The sequence below is a fragment of the Camelina sativa genome, chromosome 15 (genome assembly GCF_030686135.1).
Source record: "Camelina sativa cultivar CO46 ecotype springtype chromosome 15, ASM3068613v1".
NCBI classification, from domain to species: Eukaryota; Viridiplantae; Streptophyta; class Magnoliopsida; order Brassicales; family Brassicaceae; genus Camelina; species Camelina sativa.
The window spans coordinates 30,304,754-30,325,699 of record NC_141894.1 but is presented as its reverse complement, the minus strand read 5'-3'; the positions used below and the strand labels follow the sequence as shown (position 1 = coordinate 30,325,699).

The 20,946-nt window shown below is 36.7% G+C and overlaps 1 protein-coding gene, 1 long non-coding RNA gene and 2 pseudogenes across 4 annotated transcripts; 2 read left to right on the top strand and 2 right to left on the bottom strand.

The window, feature by feature from the left end:
• Window positions 1-2,446: 2,446 nt before the first annotated feature.
• On the bottom strand, window positions 2,447-3,022 carry LOC104747761 (uncharacterized). The gene is made up of 2 exons (XR_015581735.1): window positions 2,956-3,022; window positions 2,447-2,828 (listed from the first exon to the last, which is right to left on the bottom strand). It is a non-coding gene; the product is annotated as an uncharacterized LOC104747761 (long non-coding RNA).
• Window positions 3,023-12,686: 9,664 nt separating this feature from the next.
• On the top strand, window positions 12,687-14,517 carry LOC104748874 (UPF0725 protein At3g19520-like). Its single transcript, XM_019236840.2, has 6 exons — window positions 12,687-12,782; window positions 12,876-13,055; window positions 13,155-13,274; window positions 13,381-13,576; window positions 13,661-13,785; window positions 13,900-14,517. Exons 1-6 carry the CDS (start codon window positions 12,759-12,761, stop codon window positions 14,296-14,298), a joined length of 1,044 nt encoding a protein of 347 aa, XP_019092385.2. The 5' UTR covers window positions 12,687-12,758; the 3' UTR covers window positions 14,299-14,517.
• A 1,488-nt stretch (window positions 14,518-16,005) lies between these two features.
• LOC104748873 (THO complex subunit 6-like) lies at window positions 16,006-18,541 on the top strand (annotated as a pseudogene). Its single transcript, XR_015581506.1, has 7 exons — window positions 16,006-16,445; window positions 16,516-16,592; window positions 16,677-16,850; window positions 17,147-17,247; window positions 17,428-17,538; window positions 17,782-17,898; window positions 18,141-18,541. The product of XR_015581506.1 is annotated as a THO complex subunit 6-like (transcript).
• On the bottom strand, window positions 18,502-20,780 carry LOC104747760 (protein HLB1-like; annotated as a pseudogene). The gene is made up of 8 exons (XR_015581507.1): window positions 20,468-20,780; window positions 20,232-20,331; window positions 19,958-20,023; window positions 19,664-19,792; window positions 19,500-19,535; window positions 19,287-19,406; window positions 18,970-19,139; window positions 18,502-18,859 (listed from the first exon to the last, which is right to left on the bottom strand). The product of XR_015581507.1 is annotated as a protein HLB1-like (transcript).
• Window positions 20,781-20,946: the final 166 nt, after the last annotated feature.

Here is a 20,946-nt window from a genome sequence, read left to right as displayed (position 1 = left end):
AGATTCGCCGATACATTTTCAATGTTCCTATCAACGGTGACAAACCTTGTGTATAACTTAGAGATCAATTCGTAGAGATCATCTTCCCCAGCATCTTCCTCCTCACTTACCTTTTTTCCTTTCTTCTTCCTCTCCTGTGCAACTCCTTCACTAGTTTCCTGACTGTTGGAAACTTTCATCTTCTGAACTTTCCGCTTCTTTGCGGGAGGAGATTCAAACTCAACAACTGCTTCAGCTTTCTTTTTCTTTTTCTTCTTATCACTCCCCTTAACATCCCAAAAACCTTTAACAAACGTATTCAGATGTATGTCTTCGATCAGGCGATCGATTGCTGGGTCGTCTTCTTCTTCTGGCCACGAATGAAATAGCTTGCAGCCATTTTCCTTCATAACCATATTAATCACACGCAGCTGTAACATAAGAGATTATGAAACCCATCAGTAAGTTTTAACTCAGTCATTACTAATGAAAGCATAAATCAGTCATTACTAAAACATAACTCAGCCAACACTAAAGCATAAATCATCCATTACTAAAACATAACTCAGCCGTTACTAAACAATAAATCAGCCATAACTACATCATAACTCATCCATTACTAAACAATCACTCAACCAGATATAAACCTTACCTCACCAAGCGCTTTGATCTCTTCAGCAATTGCGGTTTCCAGCGATGAACGTGTACGGTTTCCACCCCATTGAAGCATCGGTATGCCACCATCATTAGCTGATGCATTCCCAAACCGTTCTCCAAAGCATTTGATGGACTCATACGCCCAAGCCTGTAACACGGGTGTAAACCCATTGAGGGTGTACGACTTTCCCGTAGGGTTCAACATCTTTATGGAATCAACAAGAGCTTCAAATGCTGACCGACCCCACGGATACGTCTTCATTGCTTCATCATCAAAAACTCTTTTGGCACTTTCATATGGAATTCTAGAGTTATGATGCAAACCATAAAGTCCAATGTGTTGAAGAAGCAACAGCTCCAACCATTTACGATGATCAAGGTTAACCCATCCCCGGCACACTCTTAATGCTTCCCTGAGTTCAAGTAGCGTTGGACCTGCCCCACCAGGCACTTTCAAAAGTCTGAAGAAATCTTTGTGTTCCTCTTCAAGTTCAAACCGTTCAGTAGGCATTGGGTCTATGTTTAACCCCGTCAGAAAATGAAACTCATTCAACCCAAACCTGATAGGTTGACCGCCGACCACAAACCAAAGCTCCTTCTTATGTACCCTTAACTGGTTACATAGTAGGAAATGAACAACCTTACCAGACCAGACGAATTGGCTATCAACTAGCTTAGAGATTATTCCAATAGGTACTTTCTTCGTTTCTTCCCACGCATCCAGTCCTATTGATTCCCTAATCTGAGGGAATTCTTTCATCCTGAAATTTGTGTTTATATCTCTAGACTCTATTTTAGCGTATAGTCTTGGGGGGTAATCCCTTGCTTGTTCTTCAGAAGAAATAATCACCATCGACATCTGTTATAGTTCATAAGTAAATCATAAAATGAATCAGCCATAACATAAAACAAACTCATACACAAAGCATAACATAACTCAGCCACAAACACATAACTCAGATCTAAAGCACAAAATATCTCAGTCACAACTCATCCGTCAGCAAAATAAAACAAACAGTAAATCAGCCATCGAATCGAATAAATCTAACAAATCAGCCATAAACCCTAAAATAACTGAGCCGCAACATAAAACAAAAAGTAAATCAGCCATCGAATCGAATAGATCTAACAAATCAGCCGTCATTAACAACGGCGACAATCAGCGGTAAATCATCGAAAAAACCCACATTCAGCCGGAAAACTCGAAACTAAACAGTCGACACATACCGGATAGACGAAGACGAAGAAGACGAAGAAGACGAAGAGAGAGAGAGAGCCAATTGAAGAAAGAGAGTGCGACGACGAAGAAAGACGGTGAGAGATGACAGTGAGAGATGACGGCGAGAGATGACGGCGGGAGATTGATGGCAAGAGAGTGGACAATGACAGTATCGCCGGTGACGAGAGACGAGAGTTTCGATAATTTTTTTTTCTCGCGGTTTGTGAATAGTTAAAACTATTCACTTTCCCTCTCTTTGATATAAACGAGAGAAAACAAAACTGTGGATCTTAAAAAAACTGCTTAATGACGTGTTAATTCATATCTGATGTGTATTTTAATTTGTTGATGTGTATTTTTTTTTTTTTTACTCAAATTCGGAAAACAAAACCCAAGGGGTAAATTGTAATTACACCCAGGGCACTAAATATTCTAGTAATTTTTAAAAGATTTATAGATTTGAGTAATAAACCAACTTTTGGATAACATTTGAGTAATTCTTTCTTATTTTTAATATAAAACAAATCCTATGTGGCAGATTTTTAAAAACAATATCTTTTATTTTTAATATTCAGTTATAAAAGATATTGATAACGACAAGAAATTAAATATCCTTTTATTTAGCTTTTATACTCTCCACATGCATGTGTACAATTCCACAAACTTCAAATTTATTTGTAAAATTCAATTAACTGAATATGAATACGCAACACAAATGACCTCACAACGAGTAAAACCAGAACGTGAAGCTAAATCTTCAAACTGAGAAAGAGTTCTCTCTTGACCACCTGATGTTTGTGTTAGCATGAATGCATCGATGTCGAACATAATGTTTGACGAAATATCATCACTCGTTGGTTCTACTGACACAACCATGTCTAATATGATCACTCTCACTTTCATTGGAAGACTCTTCCAGCATTTTTTTTAGAATTTTTATACAATCTTCGTCTGCCCAATCATGTAGTATCCACTGGTTTTAGTTTACAAAAAGAAAAAAAAAAGTCTCGTATAATTAGGTTTGACTTTGAAATTATATATTTGTTAAAGATTAAAACAAAATGGTTATATAATCCACATGATGTGTATGTAAAACTTACTTTGAAAAAGATCGAATCGCCCTTTGGAACTTCTACAAACATATCTTCAACGGAATGTTCCACACCTAAAATTGATTTACGTTAAAATAGTAATTAATGGTTCATATATATATGATATCGAAACCAGAACTTTAAATTAAAAAATAAAGTTACTAAATTTGTCAAATTCATTTTCTACCAGAAATAAAAAGAGCACGAGCTACCGATAAAAAGCTTTCTCTCTCTTCTCTCTCTCAAAATTTTCAGAGAGAAGAAGCTGTTGTATAATATTTCATCGACTTTTGTTGTCGGCTTTTCTTTCCGGCTAAGTCCGGCTTCAATATCTCGCTTAGATGCGAGTTCTTCTTAGCCTTATGGCTAAGTTTTTTGTGTTTTCTGTTCCTTTTGCAGAGCTATGTAGATCTCTTTCATGTTAAGAAGGTCAAAGCTGAGTGGTGATTCAGAGGTCTCAGATCAACAGATTGCTCGATTCCAAGCAAGAAGAGAGTAAATCCTCATACCTTTATTAATTGCTGTAATTGGCTTTGTATGATGGTTTCTTTTTAAGTTTGAGAATCGTGATGGGAGGAATTTTGTGGAGGGTGAAGAACAGTTTAGGAGAGCAAAGTTTTGCGACTAATCTGAAATCTAGCCATCTTCCGTTTTCCGGTGCTTCACAAATCTGAAGATTCATGGGGCTTTTGTTTTTTTTATCACTTGGAGGAAGATGCAGAAGGATAGTGGTGATATTCGGAGCAAAAAGCTAAAGATCGTTGGATCCCTGTAGCGAAAAAGATGATTCTACAATCGGAATTTTTGGATCTGATCGGAGACTCAGCCATTGGAAGGCGGTGTGACTCCGTCGTTCTTTGTCCACCCCAACATCCTAAATTATCTCTACATGTCCCGTTCTAAACCTATTTGTGTTTTACTGTATATTAAACTATTAGATTTATTATTGGGCTTTAATTTGTTGGGCTCCGTTTTTTTTTCACCTTGTAATATTGCCCATTATGGGCTTAATCAATGAAAGTTGCCGACAAAAAAAAAAAATAAAGGAGCACGAGCTAAAACTGGAGCAAGGTCGAAATTGATGCCTCTAAAATGAGGATAGTTTGACGTAATTAAACTTATTATGGTGCCAAGTCCTCCTCCCACATCAACCAACGTGTTTACATCTTCAAACCCTTTGTAAACTTTTAGAACCTTCTTCATGACCATAGACCCATGAAGTTTCTGACCTTGTTCGGTTAAACAACTCACCAAATTTTTTGTCTGAGCGGATGTATTCAAAGCATTCCATGCTATGGGCAGAGCTGAATGCATCTTTTCCTTCTAGTATCACACCCTTAAGATGTGTCCTGAGAGACAAAATATCATTGAAGATTGAACAATACACATCCCTACTATTATTTTGAAACACAGTTTATGGACTAAACCTTCATTTTGTAAGAAATTACAAGGGTATACCATTGGAGTTATAACAAAATAAAAAGAAATCATTAAGGGTAATTACGTCAATTTGTCTGTTTTAATTCGGATAAACACGCGGATCCTTTTTACCCACCAATTTGACCCGGTTTCACGTTTAAACACGCGGATCCTTTATATATATATATAGAGAGAGAGAGAGAGAGAGAGAGAGAGAGAGAGAGAGAGAGAGAGAGAGAGAGAGAGAGAGAGAGAGAGAGAGAGTATATACAAATTGGTGTTCTACGTATATACCAAAATATTGACGCCCTAAAAGTATGGCCAAAAAAAAAATTGGATCACACTTTCATTCAAAAAGTTATTTGTTTGGAGAATATCTATCACTTGGATTTTAATATTAAATGTAACTTTATTTATTAACCAAAGATCCAAAAACACATTAAATAATTTTAAGTGAAATTGAATCAAAAGATGGAATGGAAATCTTTAGTCATAAAATTAATTTTTTAATATAAATATACTCTTAATATCATCAGAAATATATTACTGTTTATGTACATAATTTCATATCAGAACATGTAAATTAAATTATGCTTAAAATTTCAGTCTATTTACGCTATTACGATGAGAAATAGTGGATGTAAGACAGAAATTGGTAATTTGTATAATAGAAAACAATGTACTAAAATGATTTTAAAAAAACTTTAGTAAATGACATGTAAAGAACTACTTTGAGACGAATACTTTGACAATTTTGAGTATTTTTGAAAATATTTTGAGAGTTCTTAAAAATTATAATTTATACTAACTATATAAATTAAACATTCAAATGGAGAATAAATGTATTTTGTCTAAATTTCTTAGCCAAAATTTATCAATAAAATTATTATATAGGTAATTATTTAAAAGAGAATGCTTATAGGACATCAAATTTCTAATGTGATGGATTGGGACGAGACGGAATGGGATGAGACTGGACGAGATTTAACATCCTCTAACATTTTCAACAAACACAGGCTGTGCTTGATTAGTATGAGGATTGCAAAAAAAAATTGTATATTTTCCAAATGTTGAAGATGATGATCATGTTTATTTTCGGTATGGGCTGTGGTATGTTACATATACACCAAATATCGACAACATCCTAAAATAGTGGCCAACTAATTTCTATGGAAATTTTTTATTTTATGCAATTTAAAATTTACGACCTAAAATAGTTTATTATTTGATTGAATATATGTTTTACCAGTATTTTTGAAGTAATTTAATATACTAATTAATTACAAAAAACAAGAATTAAAATTTGAGAAAAATTCCAGTCTATTTATGGTACTAAGACGAGAAAAATATATGTAAAATGAAACGGGTAATTTGAATAACGAAAAACAATATATTGAACGATTATTTAGAAAAAAAAAAGATATTAATTTTAGAGAAAATTAAGAAATAAAATGATGTAGGTAGATAAATTCAAATGTCAAGTTTTCACTAATTTGGATAAGAATTGATTTTGCAGATAATTAACCACTATGGAACGACAACTTTGAAAATTTTGGTATTTTTAAAAAAAATTATATGGTTTTTGAAAACTTATATTTTTGGATAATTTCAACTAACTAAAAAATAAAAAATCAACAGAGAACTCTGGTATGCCGTCTAAAATTTTTACCCAATTTATTTTAATAAACATTGTTTAACAAAAAAATTATTTAAAGAGAACAAACATTAGACAAAAAAAAAATCTGATGGATACGGGACGAGACGAGACAAGACGGGATGAGACGAGATGAGATGAAACGGGATAAAACAGGACAAGAGAGGATGAGTTAGAACGTGAGGGGATGTGACGATATGGAACGAATTTCCCAATCCAAAGTAAATACGTCTAAGTTTACTTTTTTTAATTTATAGAAAAAAATAACGTACATATGCTACAACGCCCATATTAATATAATTTTTAGTTATTTTATGAATATTAATTAAGTTATTATTAATAGTTTAATATAAATTAAGTTTAAGCCTTTAAATATTTTCTAAATTCGGAAAATGATTTATTGAAATTTATATGGGTTACAAGCGAATCTCATGTATTCAAGCGGGATGGATGAAAATATACTATTTTTTACAATGGATTTCTTAGATTGGATTTTTTGCGGGTCAATATATTTTAAACTCATTGTGGGGAAGACTTAGCGGACATGTTTGACATGTTTGCCAATTTTATTAAGATCATTTGGTTCAGGAAGTTTTAATTTTTTTGCGGCTTTTTATTTTATTTGATAATTCAAGTTTTTAACGATCGCTAATTTGGTTGACATTTGATCCAGATTCTCTATCATGTCAATCCAAAGCTTATGGCGAGAAGATTATTAGACTAAAACATTCATAAATTAATATAAGTTTGTATTATAAATATTATACCAAATAAATAAATTTATAAATATAATCTCGCATGTACGTATGGATCCATGGTCAATAATTTTCACAACTTAAAATAAAATTCTTCTAAACCATATTTAAAAACAAAAATTTCAGCCCAAATGGAATTGTATATATATATATATATTAAACATTCAAATTGAGAATACATGTATTTTGTCTAAATTTTTTAGTCAAAATTTATTAATAAATTAATATAAGTAATTATTTAAAAGGAAATGGTTATAGGACATAAAATTTCTAACGGGATGGATAAGGACAGGACGGAAACGGATGGGATGGGACGAGATTTAACATCCCGTAACAAAATTACTTTAACATTTTTAACAAACATGGTTTGTGCTTGATTATTATGGATGGATTGCAAAATATGTATATATTCCAGCTGATGAAGATGATGATCATATTTATTTTCGGTACGGATTGGAGTATTCTACATATACACCAAAATATTAACAAAACACCATAAAAGAGTGGCAACCTAATTTTTATGGAAAATATTAATATTATACAATTAAAATTTAACAACCTAAAAATATTTTATCAATGTTTTTAAGTAATTTAATTTACTAATTAAGTACATATATTGAAATAGTATAAGTAAACTGTAACGGGTAATTCGAATAATGAAAAACAATATTTTGATTAATTTTTTTAGGAAAAGAGAGACATAAATTTTAGATAAAAGTACAAATCGGAAAATATAGGTATATAGTTTTCACTAATTTAGGTAAGGATTGACTATGTGACAGGTAATTAACCATTTTGGAATGGGCACTTTGAAAGTTTTGCTAATTTTGAAAATAATTATATTTTTGAAAATTATAATTTTGGATAATTTCAACTATCTAAATAAAATATATTCAACGGAGAACTCTGCTATCCCGTCTAAATTTCTTACCCAAATTGTTTAGTATTATAATTTTGGATAATTTCAACTATCTAAATAAAATATATTCAACGGAGAACTCTGCTATCCCGTCTAAATTTCTTACCCAAATTGTTTAGTAAAATTGTCTACCGAGTAATTATTTTAAAGAGAAAGAACATCACACAAAAAATTCTGATGGATACGAGACGAGACTGGATGAGATGAGATGAGATGAAACGGAACAATAGGAGATGGGTTGAGACGTGAGGGGACATGACAGGACAGGATAGGACGTATATTCCGTTCCAAAGTAAACACGACTAGGCTTTTTTTTTCAATTTACATAAAAATAACGTTTATAAAAATATTTTGTCCCGTGCTGTAGCACGGGTTACTACCTAGTTTATAATATAAGTGGGTTTCAGCTATATTATGCCAGTATCGTATACGGTATACTTACCAAGTCTTAAATTGGACTTGGCTGTTTTTTTTTTTTTGAATAAAATGTAAAATTTATTCGAAAAATAACGTTTTATATCAGCGGTGATGAAAATGTGAGTTTAAAAAATTCATCTAAGCATTAGTACATGAAAAATATTAATCTGCAAAATATCTTGATGATAACCACTCTGCCATGGCAGTTGCATATTTGACTTTTCTTTGAGTGTTGATGCTTAGCAGTCTGTCTCTTATGTTTCTGTCAAGTGTTTTGAGAAGTTGAGGAGCTTGATGTCGGGGTGTCCCCGTGTTGCCTACCATTTCGTTCCCTCCATATGGTGTGGACAGTGGCCTGAAAACGATAGCGCATTAAGAATAGCGTGACAGAGCTCAGTGTCGCATCAGTGATGAGAGACAAGTTATCACTCCATGAAGTCGAAAATCTGCAGGTGAGGAGCTTGAAAGTGAGAACCGGACTTGGCTTTGTAGAAGCATAAACATAGAAAAGAGAGAACCGGACCCGTCATGAATTGTCCTTCAAGAAAAACTTGCAAACCGGTTCAGCAGCGTATAGGATCTCTCCGCTCTCAACAATACGATACTTTAAGATGGAGTGACTAGCAAGGAAACGCAGCATCCGGTTTAATCAGTGCCGGCGATGACCCAGTGCACAAAGTGCATTTGCACCATGTCACAATATTTTGGAAAAAATTATAAGGTTTTTAGGCTCTTCAATGTTTCATATTTTGACAAAAAAACCCCAAAATATTGAAAATCTAAAAATAAGACCTGTAAATTAGGAGAAAAAAAAAAATTTGGCACAAGGTGCAAGAAAAGTTTGAGCCGGCCCTGGGTTTAATATAACTGTCCCCTCTGGATTGGTAAGCTTGACAGGGAGATTTATTGTTATCTCGGAAGGGGAGAGCCACACATCATCACCTAAAGCAGCAATTGTCTCGATCGATCAACACCGAGCTCCAAGGCAGCTTTCAAAACCATTGGTAAGGCCAAGGAGTTCACGATATATCTTCTCCGCTTGCAAGCTCACCGTAATGTCTTTGTCGACGTGTTGTTGTACTAAAATCTAATCCAAATATATATTATATATAAAAAAAATCCACCAAATAGACAAAATCAATTAAAATACTTAAGTGGGTTCCTCCAACACATCCCCTAACTTAAGTGGGTTCCTCAAACCGAGATAAAATGTCAAAGAAATGCATGTTTTGTAAAAACAAAGATGCAGCCAATATTGAAAAGAACTTCTTTTCTTATTAAGAATCACTTAAACAATCTTACAAGATATGTTTAATCAGATTTACACACAGTCAACACGACTTGCCACTGACCAATTCTTAATCTAACCAAAATCCCTAAGAACCCTAAAAGCTTTCTCGCTTAGTTCTCTAAAATTCTTCTTGAACGGCCCCAACAACATGTTTGGCCTAATAACACAATATATAGGAACCCTCCTATGACCTACTTTCCTAAACAAGGATAAGTCCAAATCTTCTAGTCAATATGATAATATCTTGTCCTCCAGATGTGCATATTACTAGAATCTTTCAAAACCATAAGCCTCAACCACATTCAGCCACAACATCACTATCATCACCAATATCACCATCTCATCATACTCCCCCAGCGTGAGTGCACATTCATATAAAAACAAGGATGAAGACATATATGCAGGGAGACACAACAAGCTTCCTATCATGCCTTGTACCAAAAATAATCCTCAAGAGCTTTTATAATGTTCTTAGATTCAACCTGTGAAACAAAAAAATGTTGTAGCACTCCTTGAGAATTCAGCTGAACATGACGAACGGTTTGCTCAACAAATGCAACTGCAGCAGACTGATTCTTATGACCTTGCAACTGTTTAGATATAGCTAAGACTCCTGATGATTCATCATTCCAATCATTACTATTGGATCTTGTTGATTCAGTTGTGACTTTTTCTTGTACAGGTGGTTCTGCAACATGCTTCTGTAGAACCTCAGGTTCAACTCCAACATCTTCTTCAGTGATTATCTTCGAGAGATTGCAGCATAGGTTGATTTCCTCAGACTCTTTGCAACCTTGATCATACTTTATCTCATCATTCTCGAAATTTTTATTGTACAAATCCTTTTTAGCCACCCAGACTCTAGAAAAATGAAAGGGATCAATAAAACACTTTCTTGCCATCCAAAGCTCCTTGATCTTGTTCTTAAACTTGTAACAGAAAGATCTCACATGACCACTTTTACCATAATGAAAGCATTCATAAACCCTTCGTCCTCGCTTGGATTTAGTCCAACCTTTTCGCTCACGAGAAGATATATGTTGATGTCGTGTGTTCTGGGTTGGTGCTACAGAGACCTTCTGTTGTACCACTTTTTCCAGAATACTTGACTCAGCTTCATGATTTACATTGCTCTTAACAAAACTTACTGATTTATCACGAGACAACAGCTCAATAGTCTCCTCTTTATGATAACCCAGACCTTGATGTTGAGATCCTACAATTCCCATAGATAGTATCTCATCAAGCTTCTTGCCACCATTATTCAACATCCTAATCTTCTTGTGATTCTCATTCAGCTCCCTTTCAAGGCTTGTTGATCTTTCCTTCTCCAAACCATAGAGTCCTTGAAGATTTCTCAACTTTCTCTCAAGCGACTCCTTTTCAGCAGGAAGTAGCTCCTTACAAGTTGTAACTTCAGACTTACATTCTTCTTCTAGCATATTGACCTTGGCTTCCAATTTTAGTTTTTCCTTGACAAGTAACAGCTTTTCATTACACAACTGAACCCAATTGTCATACAAAATACAGTAGCTCTCTTTTGAAATTGATTCTTCATCATCATCATCTGAGCTTTCATCAGCTATATCATCACTTTTAGCACTGTATGCAAAAAGATTCAACATTCGTCCATCTTCTTCATCCCCATCACTCTCTGATTCTGAATCACTAAAGCTAACATATGCCTTATTCTTTCCTTTCACCATGTTTGGGCATTCAAATTTTAAATGTCCAATCCCTTTACATTCAAAGCACTTCATCTCCTTGCACTTAACCATTGGACACTCAAGTTTGTAATGACAAACACCACCACATTCAAGACATTGAATCTCTTTTCTCCGATTAGCTTTTTCTTTCTCAGATACATTTGGCGTAGAACAAGACCTCCCTGTAGCACTTCGATTCCAACATGCTAATTCTCGTCCCTGTCCTTTTTCAACACGCTTGAGAGCTTTTCCAAAGTTTCTTGCCATCAAGGACATGTTATCTTTTATCTTTTTCAGCTGGTCGTTTGTGTCATCTACCTTGAATGCAATCCCTTTGTCATGAATTCTCTGTTCTTCAGCAACCTCCATCTCTTCTGACTTCAACATACCAACCAGATCTTCAAATCTCAAAGTATCAGTGTTTCCAGAGACTCTCATGACAGCTTTGTGTGCTACATACTTAGATGGCAGACACCTAATTAATTTTTTAACCAACTTGGTATTCTTGTATGTTTTACCAAGATTCTTAGCTTCATTGGCAATAGAACTCATTTTAGCATTGAACTGAGAGATTGTCTCTTCTGGATCCATCCTTAGGACTTCAAATTGAGAAGCAAGCTGATCCAATCTTGTTCTTTTGACACTTGAGTTTCCTTCATGAGTCTTCTGCAGAATATCCCAAGCTTCTTTAGCTGACTCACAACCTTGAACAAGCTTAAAGTCATCATCATCAATAGCACCAAAGATAACATTAAGAGCCCTAGCATTGTATTTAGACAAGTTTTTTTCTTCCACTGTCCAGCGTGCCTTAGGTTTAGTGATATTGTCACCAGCTTCGGTTTTCTCATATGGAGGCTCCCAGCCTTCTTCAACAGCCGTCCAACCATGCGGACCTTCCAACGATCATAGCTTTGTTCATCCAAGATCACAGCCCTTTGAAGCATCATTAACTCATTACCCGACTGCATCATTATCCCAAGATCTCAACCTGTAGCGAGTATAGAGCTCTCGTCGGTTGACTGCTCTGATACCAATTGTAAAAACAAAGATGCAGCCAATATTGAAAAGAACTTCTTTTCTTATTAAGAATCACTTAAACAATCTTACAAGATATGTTTAATCAGATTTACACACAGTCAACACGACTTGCCACTGACCAATTCTTAATCTAACCAAAATCCCTAAGAACCCTAAAAGCTTTCTCGCTTAGTTCTCTAAAATTCTTCTTGAACGGCCCCAACAACATGTTTGGCCTAATAACACAATATATAGGAACCCTCCTATGACCTACTTTCCTAAACAAGGATAAGTCCAAATCTTCTAGTCAATATGATAATATCTTGTCCTCTAATTAACAAGCCTTCAAAAGTATTACCACGTCATCCAATATCCATGACTCCTCCAAGACGCGTAAACATCTTCCAGAGTCCTACAACACAGCCTTGTAGCACCAGAACGTCTTCATGCTTTCATGTTTTTTTTTCCTGAGTTCAGTCGAAGGCCCAATTAAAGCCCAGAAGTGAGGTATAAAAGGCGTGGAGTGGAGTAGAGAGAAAACCTAAATCGCATCCATCCATCCATCCCGCGCTCGCTTACAGGAAAGGGAGAAGAAGAAGGTTAAGCGTGAGATACCCGGGTCCGATCCGAGGTTATGGAAATTCAGAAGAACTGCGACGTAATCTACTTGTTTTTTTTCTCTCAATTATCGCTTCTTTGACTAATATTTGCTTGCTAATGACAATTATTTTAATTACATCCGTCCATTCAGAATATGAAGAGGGGAAAGAAGAAGTTCTTGATGAAGATGAAGAAGGGAAAGGTCTTGATGAAGAAGGTAAAGGTCTTGATGGACGAGAAGGTAAAGGAGAAGGTCTTGATGGAGGAGAAGGTAAAGAAGGAGCTTGTGGTTCGGAACTTTAACGATGTCCCAATACAGCGGAAGTTCGATGTACGTATTCATTCTTTCTATATACCTACTTGTTGGTTTGTCAAATTGCTTCCTAATTTTTTCTCAATAACAAAACGGGTCTTACGTACGTACAATTAGGACTACCGAATCTTCCGTGGCATGCCGTTAATCTACCGTGCTAATCCGTACCACAGTTTTAAAGCTTTCATACTCCAACTTTACGCTAAGTTGGGTCTTCATCGTTACAATATTCTCCAGGTAAATTATATACACTAGTAACGATCTTTCTTTTCTTGAGGATATATATATCTGTTGGATTTAATCTCGTCTCGTGGTAATATATCAATCAAGTTTACTATTTTAGGGGAAAGACTTGAAGGTCAGTACTATATATAAATACATCATGTCCACGGGTTGTGCTGCTTGCCAATACCGCATAACCTTTGATGTCAAGGATCCACGGGAGACCAGTGATTCGCCACTTCAAACTTTTGAGATTCAAGTTAATGAAAAAAAATATAACAGGCTCCTTTTGACGTGCACTATGGCTGGACCTCTAGGTAAATTATATGTATGTAAACTAACTAGTGTACATGACCAACAACAATAATCTCGAGTTAAAAATCTATCTTTGTTTTGTATAGGGGAACCCATGAATGGCAACAGATGGGGTGGAAGCGTCTCAGATATAAAGCTTCTCTCAGATTTCTTACCTAAGTTGCCGCCAGTGAATCCTTTCCAAGATGATACTTCAGACCGGTTTTACGTGGTAAATCCAAAGACCACACTCGCAGCTTCTGAGAGTTTTTCTTTTCCGCTTATTTATGGTCAACCAACAAACATATTTATTTTAGTTTTTTTTTTTTTTTTTCGTTTTGGGCAGCTGAAAAAATCAGAGGTGAAGAAAAATGACTGGATTCGTCTGTATTTGGAACTCGCAGTTGCCACAACTAATAGGACCCATAGCAAATTTGGTATGGCCAATTTGAAGATTCTTAGAGTGGCTATGGAAACTCCACGAGAACATGTGTTGCCCATTACCGAGGGACTTGGCGCCTATGATGCTATTTTCTACATTAGGTACACAGACTCATGCAAGGCTCGGGCTGGCGACGATGTTGATCGTGTTGCTGTTGTCAGAAGAATCTTGGATGACCATACGGAAGTCTTTAGGCTCGTGGGTCGCACTCACAGCATCAGATTATTAGGGATCGGGGAATCCCAGAAGACAACTGTGCATGGCTCGGAGGACAAAGAGATTCCACATGACAATCAGACATGATGGATGGTTTCAACGGACATTGGTGGGCTTGTACTCAGCGCTCTCAAACCATGGAAGCTGGCTTGTCGTCTGCACAATATTTGATCCTTTTGAATTTGTGGATCCCAATAATGAACCCGTTGACTAAGTTATTTGGTGCTTGAGGATTGTTATGTGGATTTGTTTTTGTGCAACTTTTTGTAGATTTTAACTAAGTGTGTTGTTCTGCTTGAGATTGGTCAACTAAGTTATTTGGTGTGTTCCGATTGCTTTTTGTGTTGTGTGGACTTTTTAAGATTGTTGCTCTGCTTATCTACTTAACGAAGGAAAGGATTTGGAAGCATTCTTCTTGCTTTCAGAAGGCAATTTTAGTATATCTGTCTTCTTCCTTCTACCCTTTCAGTAGCTTAATCTTCGACTTGTCATTCATTCCAAAACGTCATCATTACAACGGATTCGCCGTGCATAGAGACGAAACCTCCTTGTCGATGATCGATCCCAAGTTAAAAAATCCAAGTAATAATAATATACTGAAAGAGAAGAGCGTCTTTAATTTTTGAGGGAAACATATTTTCGTTTTGAAAAACTATAAAAATAAACAATATAGTGACTACAAGTAGTATAAATTAACAGAATCGTTACTCGAACTCCCTTGTGATAAAGAAGCAATATTGCCGTTTGCGAGTCCTGTTTTTTTATGATTGATCAAATATACATGCTAGTCTTCATATTCCAAACTCAATGATTTTCCTCTTTTGCAATGCAAACATATTCATATCTGGAAATAAATTTCACCACAAAAAAAATAGTTTCCATATATATAAAGAAAACCTCACTAAACTAAAACCTCAACACATCAGCCCTATTAAGAGAAACCAAACTCCGGCGATCAACAAAACCAAAGAAGGAGAAGACGAAGAAGAAGAAGCTTGGGAAGCAACAATCTGAATAGGGAAAATTGCATTGTCCCTGAATCCTGATATATATTTTGTGTGGTAATGGTGGCCATATCTTGGAATACACAAGCACTCTCATCCTGGTTCTTCTCTTGGAAGTACATGTTAAACGTATACGAAGCGTTCGCATTTGCATCAAGACTATTGCAAGAAGACCCGTAACCAAGTGTCGTGCAGTCCGAGTAAGTGCAGGCGAAATTTATGTTATCCGCAACTTTCGTTAAATCTTTAGCTTCTGGATTAACTTGCTGGATAGACATGGTTCACTGGATAGTATACGGTCAAATCAGGGCATGCGTTGGCCATTGCTATCCAAATCACTGGCGAGGTGGTGGAGCCGAGCACACTGAAGAAAATCAAGCACTTCCTGTGGTAGGCCATAACAGGATATGTGGCTTCGAAAAGCCGATTAGCAGACAATCACAGTGTTTCGGACAGGTCATGCCAAAGATGTGGCGCATCCTGTATGAGTTGATAAATCATATCCTCTTAACCTCTTTGAATGCCCCTTTGCATTGCAGTTCTGGGTGCTTTTGGACAACCAAAGAGAGTAGGATCCAGAGGATGCCCATGGAGAGAGGCCCGCTTAGCAACCAGTGAACAAGACATGTTGAAACCGAACAGAGCTGTTTCAGGAGACTTCTGATTGCGTCGCAAGGTTGGTCATCAAAGACAAGAGGAGTTAGTTGCACCCTGAGAAAACTAGCAGACAAAATGTTAAATACAAAAATAATTAAGGGACTAAAAGAGTATATGATCATTAGAATTACTAAATCGGCCGGTTTAGAAATCCCTCCTCTACCTTCACCAAACCACTGGTGGTGTTATCGCCGGCGTTCTGCAAGAAGAAGAGTATCACCGGAAGTAGAAACAGAGGAAAATGTACGGAGACGCTACAAATTGGAATGAAGATGAGTATAGAGAAGCAATACTGAAGGAGCGAGAGATACAGACGCGTACAGTATTCAGAACCGCCTGGGCTCCTCCTGTTCCGGCGAGAATCCCTAATCCGGACGCCTTTGTCGTTGCTTCCAGCGATGGAACCTTAGCTTTTCATTCTCTGAACTCGCTTGTTTCTCAATCGGCGAGTTTTGGCTACTCGAAAGGTCAGGATGTTATGGTGGCTGAACCTGAGAGAGTGGTTAGGGCACACGATGGCCCTGCTTATGATGTCAAGTTCTACGGTGAAGACGAAGATGCTTTGCTCCTCAGGTAAACTAAACCCTTCTTTGTTGGTTCTTTGAAATTGTAATTTTGAAAATTTCGATCTGGATTTGTGTAGTTGTGGTGATGATGGTAGAGTTCGAGGATGGAGATGGAAAGAATTTGCTGAATCAGAAGCATCACTTCATTTGGAAGGTGTGTACACCATTTATTCTATGTGGTTTTTGGATATGAAAGATCAAACTAAGAGCTTGGTGGTTCTTTTCTTATGATATACAGAGAATCATGCGAAGCCATTGATTGAATTGACTAATCCACAACACAAGTGAGTCATGTCCCTTTGATTGAGTCCCTTTGATTAATCCACAACCATTTGGCATTTTTGTCTGATCATACTAAGTCTCTTGATCCAGATATTGACGGGTTCAGAGGATGGGACTGCAAGAATCTGGGGTATATTTCTCACGTTCCTCTTTATAATGCTGTAGTTTCTAGTAGTATTATGTTTGGATCATCTGTGGTTATAGAACTTTCAAAATCATTTAGTCCTCGTGTTGGTACTTCAGATATAATGCTCCTCATTTTTGTTGACTGCTTCTTAAAACTCGATGATGTTCATTTGGTGGTTACAAAACATTCTTGGTGGTTACATCACTACGTTTAGTTTTAGGTTACGGTACATGTGGTATACTTTACTTGTCTAGACTAAGCTTTGTACACTCAAGGCTTTCTTTTGTTTTGTCAACCAGATTGCAAAACCGGGAAATGCATTAGAGTAATTGGTTCCCAGGATAAAAAGTCCGGCCTTCACATTAGTTCTATTGCCCTCGATGGAAGTGAAAGCTGGTTGGTAAGAATTAAGCAAATGAATAATCACATTAAGCAAATGAATTGTTGCAGCGTGCTATTTTTCAAAAGGGGTTGTTGCCTCCACGGCTCCACTAACCTAAGAATATAGTTTCTTTTTCCTGGTGAATCAGTTTGAAGTTTAAAGACTGGGCATTTACTGTTATTTCTACTGGCATTTCAGGTTTGTGGACAGGGTAAAAGTTTAGCTTTATGGAATCTTCCTGCCTCAGAATGCGTATCAACGATATCCATCCCTGCACATGTACAGGATGTGATGTTTGATGAAAAGCAAGTAAGCACAACAAGATTAGATAGCGGTGTAATTTAAAGTCGGAGAGGCCGTAGGTGTTATTTGTTTATAAAGGCTTATTAGGTCTATGTAGTATCTCTATGAATCATCTCTCTTTAACTAAATTGATAAAGAAAAATTACCGTCTTTTCTAATCTAGAAATAGAGGTCGACACAGTTTTAATTCCTTTGACAAAGTTGGACATCTTTTTCTATGTCTTTGTCTAACAAGTATCGCATTATCAGATTTTGACTGTAGGAGCAGAGCCACTTCTAACGCGTTTTGACTTAAATGGAGCTTTGCTTTCTCAAATTCACTGTGCTCCTTGTTCAGTATTTTCCATTTCCATGCATCCAGCAGGGGTATGTTTCCAATTCCTTCTTTTCTCCCCTTTTACAATATGCATGTGTTTGCTTATCACTGTAAAAGGTCGATATATGATATATCCAGAGATAACGCCATGTTAGTTAGTTCTCTTTACATGTGTTTGCTTATCACTTTAAAAGGTCGATATATGATATATGTAATGTTATGTGAATTTGTTAACTCTTTTGGAGTAGACACTCGATGTGTAACCGTTAATCCAATGCTTTTGTATCTGCAGGTAGTTGCTGTGGGAGGTTATGGAGGTCTTGTTGATGTCATCTCTCAATTTGGAAGTCATCTCTGCACATTCCGTAGCAGCTCATTGTAAAACTCCTTACCATTTCTCGGTTTTGGCTCAATACTTAGGTTCCTGCTTCTGAAAAAGAGTTCAAGATCCCGTTTCACATATGTTCAGAAGGTTGAGGAATGGGGAGGCGGTCTTTTGGTTCAGTTCGGTTTGATTTGACTATGGTAGCAGTTGTTTGGTTCAATGTAATTGGTTTGTTCAAATTGAGAAAGAAGCAGAGGGAGAAATTCACTTAGACTGCCTTATACTAACGTTGTGGCGCCAGTATATTATTGTATGTATACAAGCTATATATATTGTATTACCTTAAAAAGTTAAATTTTGGGGGAAAACAATTTTTACAAACCCATAACAATTAACGAAAGTCCATAACTTTTTTTTTGCTTTTTCAACAAAAAGCATTAATTGTAACTTTCCCGAAAGAAAAATGTTTCAAAATGAGAATTTATGGCAGCAAAATATCAAGACCCTGGCTTATACAAAGACTGTGTGATAAAGAAGTCTTTGTATAAGTCTGAAAAAAAGTGTGAAGTTAATCATTAAGCGGTGAGAATACCGGCTAAAACATCACTCTTCCCTCCCGCATAAATTGTGTAGACCAAACGAATCGCATGGAGCCATGCATCTAACGCCTCCCATGAATCTGCAACCTGTTTATGCAATTCAAGTTTTCATTAAACTTTGGTTTTATTGAACGGGCACGAATCTCTAAAAGCTTATCCTGTTAATTAACTGGTTATGTATGTAGGGGGGGGCTTACCAAGAAAACTGGGCCATGAATGGTATGAATGCAGAGACCGGCACCAGGGGGTAGACTAGAGTGAGATCAGCACAAGGGGTCACTGATACGATCTCTGTAATGTTCACTTTCAATGCCTCTGACTTTCCTGACATGTTTCTCCCCGTTTCACTTGGTTCAGGTTTCAGTACCTACACGACGCCAAGAGGAAAAAAATTAAATTTCTCTAGAAACACGGTACTGTACATCTTTTAGCATAACCTCATGATTCAACATTCTCTTTAGGTTGAGAAGTAAAACTTTTTCGGTGATTGAGGCAACTCAAATTGAGAGAGTACCTGTAGAAGCCTCTCGTGATTGAGTTCAAACTCCGTGCGTTTCCAATCACTGTGAGGAGCGAGTGAGTTGCCCAATGGTGGTGCCGTTAGATATCCAACTTTAAGATGCGGTAGAGGTAGCTGCCAACATAAATTAAATTTTAACTCTTTGGTCATTTTCCCACAAAACTAAGTCAACGTAAGTGCGTGAAGTGATGAGTCATCAAAAGGTACCATGGAACGAACGAGCCTCACAGCATTGCGGCAAACCTGGACCAGGAAAATGATTAGCCTTGAAATTAACAATGAATCCAGTTCTGGCACTCAGTCTTATTTAATAGCAATATGACTCAAAAGGATCTTTGATACCAGCACAAAATGGAGACAAATAAACTTACCGAATAACTTGGCTTCAACGAATGAGCTGCAGCAGTGTAGATGGCAGATTCGCTGTGTAACTCACTGGGAGGCATGTCTTTGCCGTTCCCTGAAACCCCTATTCTAAGCGTGTCTTCGGCTAATCCATGCTGTAAATGTGTTAAACAGAGAAGCATCCACACTGGTCAATTAATTGGATTGAAATTATAGTGCTGCACGTAAAAGTGGTCAATTAACTAGATTGGAACTACAATGTGAAACACTTGTGGAAGAGTAAAACACTTGTGAAAGGATTGCTAATAAGAATGACTGACCAGAACAGTTTCAAGGTTGTACATGGCTTGATGGGAATCAAATTGCAACCTGATTGCTTCCCTAAACTGTATGGTGAAACAAAAGAGAAGGGAAGCGAAATCAATCATGCACATTCAAATGAAATGTTTACATCAGTCAAAAAGAAAAAAACACCTTGTAAATTGCCGAACACACACTTCTTTAGTATTAGAAATTGAGATTAAATCACAATAATTACAGTTTTCACGGGTTAGCAGGATAAGGACCTACAATCATGATTTCAATACTACTAACCTCAGCCTCCTTTGTGCGACTGCACATCTTTGCCATATGGGAGATTGCAATCAGATCCATTGCAGTATCATTCTCCGCTTGTTGAGAAGCACTCTCTCGACTAAACAACCAAAGAGAGAGGAAAACGAGAGTCGAGAGTTAACCAAACTGCAAAATCTCACAAACCAATTCAGAAAGTAGTGACATGATCCTGATTTTGAGCTCAAATAGTTTGAAATATGGAAGAGAGGAGAGACCTATAGGAAGAAACAGAAGAACTATGAGGAGTCCAGTCTCCTTCCTGGTTTTTTACTTGGCTGAGAAGATCAGTAGAAGTAGATCCCTGCATCCCACAAATCTGACCAGAACCACTAGAAGAAGATCCCTGCATCCCACAAATCTGACCAGAACCACTAGAATAAGATCTCTGCATCCCACAAATCTGACCAGAACCCCTAGAAGAAGATGATCCCTGTCTCCTTCCGAAGTCGACTTTAAACTTGTTGTTCTCTGTTTTTTGGGATTCCGTCTCCTGACGAGCAGATGTTGTGGGTGTTTTCGACAACTAAACTCCCCACCTTTCTTTCTCGCGCCCCCAACTTCGATGAACATAACCTCTGGGGAAACATAAACGTAACCTCCGTTAGCTATATCTCCATTCGAGGCTTTACATCTGATCACTGTCTTCCCTTCTATCCTGATACAATCAAGCATCACTACTTCGTGAACCCCAAGA